The 4,919-nt window shown below is 42.9% G+C and overlaps 2 protein-coding genes across 2 annotated transcripts; both read left to right on the top strand.

Annotated features, from left to right (window-relative positions):
* The first annotated feature begins 299 nt into the window (after positions 1-299).
* LOC129410395 (mucin-7-like) lies at positions 300-1,413 on the top strand. Its single transcript, XM_055158488.1, has 4 exons — positions 300-500; positions 602-666; positions 754-902; positions 977-1,413. The coding sequence occupies exons 1-4, from the start codon at positions 300-302 to the stop codon at positions 1,411-1,413; spliced, it is 852 nt and encodes a 283-aa protein (XP_055014463.1).
* A 433-nt stretch (positions 1,414-1,846) lies between these two features.
* On the top strand, positions 1,847-3,071 carry LOC129410394 (uncharacterized). Its single transcript, XM_055158486.1, has 5 exons — positions 1,847-1,875; positions 1,940-2,423; positions 2,550-2,614; positions 2,688-2,830; positions 2,921-3,071. Exons 1-5 carry the CDS (start codon positions 1,847-1,849, stop codon positions 3,013-3,015), a joined length of 816 nt encoding a protein of 271 aa, XP_055014461.1. The 3' UTR covers positions 3,016-3,071.
* Positions 3,072-4,919: the final 1,848 nt, after the last annotated feature.

The following is a 4,919-nucleotide window of genomic DNA, read 5'->3' as shown; positions in this document are numbered from 1 at the left end:
CATCACCTCCTCCAACCAACATGACATCACCTCCTCCAACCAACATGACATCACCTCCTCCAACCAACATGACATCACCACCAACCAACATGACATCACCTCCTCCCACCAACATGACATCACCTCCTCCAACCAACATGACATCACCACCAACCAACATGACATCACCTCAAACCAACATGACATCACCTTCTCCAACCAACATGACATCACCTCCTCCAACCAACATGACATCACCTTCTCCAACCAACATGACATCACCTCCTCCAACCAACATGACATCACCTCCTCCAACCAACATGACATCACCTCCTCCAACAAACATGACATCATCTCCTGCAACCACTACAGCTTCACTTCCGACAACACTTGCAACTACAACAGCCACATCTGACCCAAAAATAAAACTTGAATTTAAGCTGCAGGAAACCTTTTCCCCAAGTCTTGAGAATAAATCTTCACCTGAATTCAAGGCATTAGAAAAAAAAGTCACAGAAGCGGTACAGCTACTTTCTTTTCTTGCATACATAATGATAATATTTGTATATTTGACACATTAGTGACAAATTTACTAAACATCATTTGATAACATTTTCCACAGCTTGATGCTACATATTCAGCTAAATTTGGATCTAAATTTGAACGCACAGTAATTAAAGCTTTCAGGTTTGTAAAGAACCAAAAACATTACCATTTGATTTTATTCAACTGGATATAAACATTTGACATTTTTAATTGTCAATTATTCTGCAGCAAGGGATCTGTTAAAACAGAGGCTGAATTGATATTCAATGATGCAAACACTATGCCAAACACAACATCCGTCTCTGATGCTTTGGTGGAGGCTGCATCAAGTTCCAATTTTTCCCTTAGTGTCAACACTTCAACTATTTCTGCAACTGGTAAGTATCTGTTTGCCTGTTCTTTTCGGCTGATAAAATGATGTTTCCCTAATAAAACCTTTCCTTAACTTAAGCTGTAGAGACAACAACAGCAGCTCCTACCACAGCTGCACCTACCACAGCAGCAAATACCACAGCTGCACCTACAACGGCAGCACCTACCACAGCAGCACCTAACATAACAGCTGCACCTACCACAGCCGCACCTAACATAACAGCTGCACCTACCACAGCCGCACCTAACATAACAGCTGCACCTACCACAGCCGCACCTAACATAACAGCTGCACCTACCACAGCAGCACCTAACACAACAGCTGCACCTACCACAGCAGCACCTAACATAACAGCTGCACCTACCACAGCAGCACCTAACATAACAGCTGCACCTACCACAGCAGCACCTAACATAACAGCTGCACCTACCACAGCAGCACCTAACATAACAGCTGCACCTACCACAGCAGCACCTAACATAACAGCTGCACCTACAACAGCAGCACTAACATAACAGCTGCACCTACCACAGCCGCACCTAAACAGCTGCACCTACACACAACAGTTGCACCTACCAACGGCAGCACCTACCACAGCCGCACCTAACATAACAGCTGCACCTACAACAGCTGCACCTACACAGCTGCACCTAACACAACAGTTGCACCTACCACGGCAGCACCTACCACAGCCGCACCTAACATAACAACTGCACCTACCACAGCCGCACCTACAAACAGCTGCACCTAACACAACAGTTGCACCTACCACGGCAGCACCTACCACAGCCGCACCTAACATAACAGCTGCACCTACCACAGCTGCACCTAACATAACAGCTGCACCTACCACAGCACCTAACAGCTGCACCTACCACAGCACCTACAACAGCAGCACCTACACACCTACAACGGCAGCACCTACCACAGCAGCACCTAACACAACAGATGCACCTACCACAGCCGCACCTACAACGGCAGCACCTACCACAGCCGCACCTACCACAGCCGCACCTACCACAGCCGCACCTAACACAACAGCTGCACCTACCACAGCAGCACCTACCACGGCCGCACCAACCACGGCCGCACCTACCACGGCCGCACCAACCACGGCCGCACCTACCACGGCCGCACCACGCACACCTACCACGGCCGCACCAACCACAGCAGCACCTACTACGGCCGCACCAACCACAGCAGCACCTACTACGGCCGCACCAACCACGGCCGCACCTACCACGGCCGCACCAACCACAGCAGCACCTACCACGGCCGCACCAACCACGGCCGCACCTACACGGCAGCACCAACCACAGCTGCACCAACCACGGCCGCACCAACCACAGCTGCACCAACAACTACCACAACCGTAGCAACCACTACCTCCCCATCTACAGATTCTCCAACATCCAGTGAAGGAACACAGAGCCTGAATTTCAAACTCAGCCAAACTTTTACATCTGATCTCCTGAACTCCTCATCGACAGCATACAAGACTTTAGCAAGCACTGTGTTGACTGAGGTAAATATACTTTGGCAGCACTGCATGGCAACTAAGCATCTTTAAATGCTTTTTACAAATGTTTTTGAGTGCATATATTCCTTTTGCAGAATTTGAATATAGTGTGTAAAAATCTAAACTTTACAGGTCAATACAGCATGTAAGAAGCTTTATGGATCAAGTTTCCTGCGATCTATAATCAATTCATTTTCGTGAGTAATTTCACAAAAGGACATTTGTTTTTACGGCCTGTGCCTTGATTTAAAAATGTCATTATGATTGCAGGAGTGGATCTGTAGCTGTGGATATGACTCTTGTGTATCAAAATAAAAGCTCTGTTCCAGAATCGACCACTGCGACTTCACAGCTGAGCAGTGAATTGTCAAGTTCCACTAGCTTGAATGTCATAGCAGGCAGTGTCTCAGCACGTAAGTCACTTGTATATTTAACTTGTATTCAGCTATTATTAAAGGTGAATCTATACTTTGAAATAACATTTGATTTTACAACTATTTCAGAATCATCTGCAGGCAGCTCACAACCCACAGTGATTTCCATGTCCCTGTTGACGTTAATACTCCTTATTATCACACAGATTCTTGCAGATGTATAATACTGTTCTTCTATACCTATTGAAGAAGATACATGGAATCAATTCAGTGAGTCTTTATGTCAAAGAACAAGAATAAGCATAATGAAATTTACCAAAACATGGTAAAAGAAGTGCTGTGTCAAAATCTTTTTATCACATCTTTGACAACTGGAATGTAAAACTTAAGAGAAAAGTATTACACCTGCTGCCTGCTGTTTTTCCATAAAGGGCACATGACATGTTTTCTATTTTTATTAGTTTGGAGGAATAATATACTAAATATAAATATTATCCACAGGCTATTTTATTTATGTTGTTAACTGCTACAGTAAAAGTAAATAAAAAATAAAATAGAACACCTTTCAAGATATCTAAAACACTTTACAGTGTATTATTAATTCATGCCACACTCTGTGGTGGTAAGCTACTATTGCAGACACAGCTGCCCCGAGACAGACTGACAAAAGCAAGGTTGCCAATATGTGCCACTGACCCTGCAAACCACCACCAACACCTATGCACCACAATAATTCCAGGCGGGTGACTTCACTCCTGTCTATTCTAAGGACACAATTAAGTTTTTGCCACTGGCAGTCCACTGTGACACCAGGTATTCCCTTCCCCAACTAAGTTCTAACCAAGTTTGGCCTTTTTTTAGCTTCTGAGATCTGACTACATATTTCACATTTTAGTAAAATGTGTAGTTTCATATGCACTTTAAATCAACAGTTTAATAGCTAATATAATCTAACTTTGTTATTATTTATTATTAACATTATTGTGGCACGGTGTGGCAAGTGGCTGGTACTCCTGCTTGACATCAAGAAGGTTTCAAACAACATGATGTGGACATGAGTACTCGAACGGCTCCTGAGGAGATGCCCCAGCGGCATTGAAGGATGAGTCAAATACAGAGGGCAAATTTTCCCACAGGGGGAATAAAGTGTACCTTAACCTTAACTTAATCTTTTTTGTTATCTGGATAACAACGAATGTCTAAATGGGAACTGAGCTGTTGATTTTTTTTTCTAATGTTTGTTTAGATATGAAACGTTATAATATTGCATCAAACAGATCCATGTACAAGGTATTGGACTTTTTATGTGACATTAAAGAGAAACTCAACAAATGGTTCATTATTCATGTTCATTATTCTTTAAAAAAATTGCATCCTCAACATATTATTGTGTTAAGATATTACTATTACTAGAATAATTACTTTTGAATTGTCAGTTACCACGGCAACTGTTTTAATTTTTCATCAATCTGAAAACCATAAATAGCCTGCCTTTAATGGCACTGTCTGTAGCATGACTTCTGACCCTGTCATGGTCTGAGGCACATGAGAGAAGCATTCACCACCACAGCCGCATCTAATTTCTCTTTCATCGCTTCCTTCTCCTTGATTCCTCTCCTTGATTTTGTAAGAAATGGGTGAGGAAGTTTCTGCCAGGGGGGCAAGTGAAGAATGAGGAGAGGAGTAGACGAGTGAGGCAGAAGGATACATGAACTGAAAATGGATGGGACAGCCTTTTGTGATGTGCTGGTTTAAATCCAAAATTACCCTGTAATGGGATCAAATAAGAATTATTTATAACATTCTTAAATAAAAGTCAGTCTGACATCTTTGCATAATGAAATCATAACTGTCAGGTTTAAGACCACCTAAACATTGTAAAAACAAGAAAGACAAGAGATTAATATCGTTTTCTCATGAGGAGGGCGGACAGAGAGTGCATTTACCGTTACAGTCTCTACCTGCTCTGATGCACTCTCTGCGTCTCCTCTTTTTATTGTCATAAGAGGGTCCCTAGTTACAATGGGTGTTTCTCTAAAGGGGAGGGGTTGAAAACAGCAAAAAACAGTAGAAACACCAGACATGATTTCATCGTGCAAATATGTATATCAACAGCAGGTGGCTGATA

The sequence above is a fragment of the Boleophthalmus pectinirostris genome, unplaced genomic scaffold (genome assembly GCF_026225935.1).
Source record: "Boleophthalmus pectinirostris isolate CB_2022bp ecotype Guang Dong unplaced genomic scaffold, ASM2622593v1 HiC_scaffold_22, whole genome shotgun sequence".
NCBI lineage: Eukaryota > Metazoa > Chordata > Actinopteri > Gobiiformes > Gobiidae > Boleophthalmus > Boleophthalmus pectinirostris.
Note: the sequence above shows the minus strand (reverse complement) of the source record. Positions and strands in the feature narration are given on the sequence as shown.

What these genes read in the sequence shown, in the direction of transcription:
- LOC129410395 (XM_055158488.1), top strand. Translation starts at nt 300, where the DNA reads ATGACATCACCTCCTCCAACAAACATGACATCATCTCCTGCAACCACT. An exon ending in AAAAAAAAGTCACAGAAGCG is followed by an intron (nt 501 to 601) that starts GTACAGCTACTT and finishes CATTTTCCACAG; the next exon opens with CTTGATGCTACATATTCAGC. An exon ending in TTCAACTATTTCTGCAACTG is followed by an intron (nt 903 to 976) that starts GTAAGTATCTGT and finishes CCTTAACTTAAG; the next exon opens with CTGTAGAGACAACAACAGCA.
- LOC129410394 (XM_055158486.1), top strand. Translation starts at nt 1,847, where the DNA reads ATGCACCTACCACAGCCGCACCTACAACG. An exon ending in CCACAGCCGCACCTACAACG is followed by an intron (nt 1,876 to 1,939) that starts GCAGCACCTACC and finishes CTAACACAACAG; the next exon opens with CTGCACCTACCACAGCAGCA. An exon ending in CAAGCACTGTGTTGACTGAG is followed by an intron (nt 2,424 to 2,549) that starts GTAAATATACTT and finishes TAAACTTTACAG; the next exon opens with GTCAATACAGCATGTAAGAA.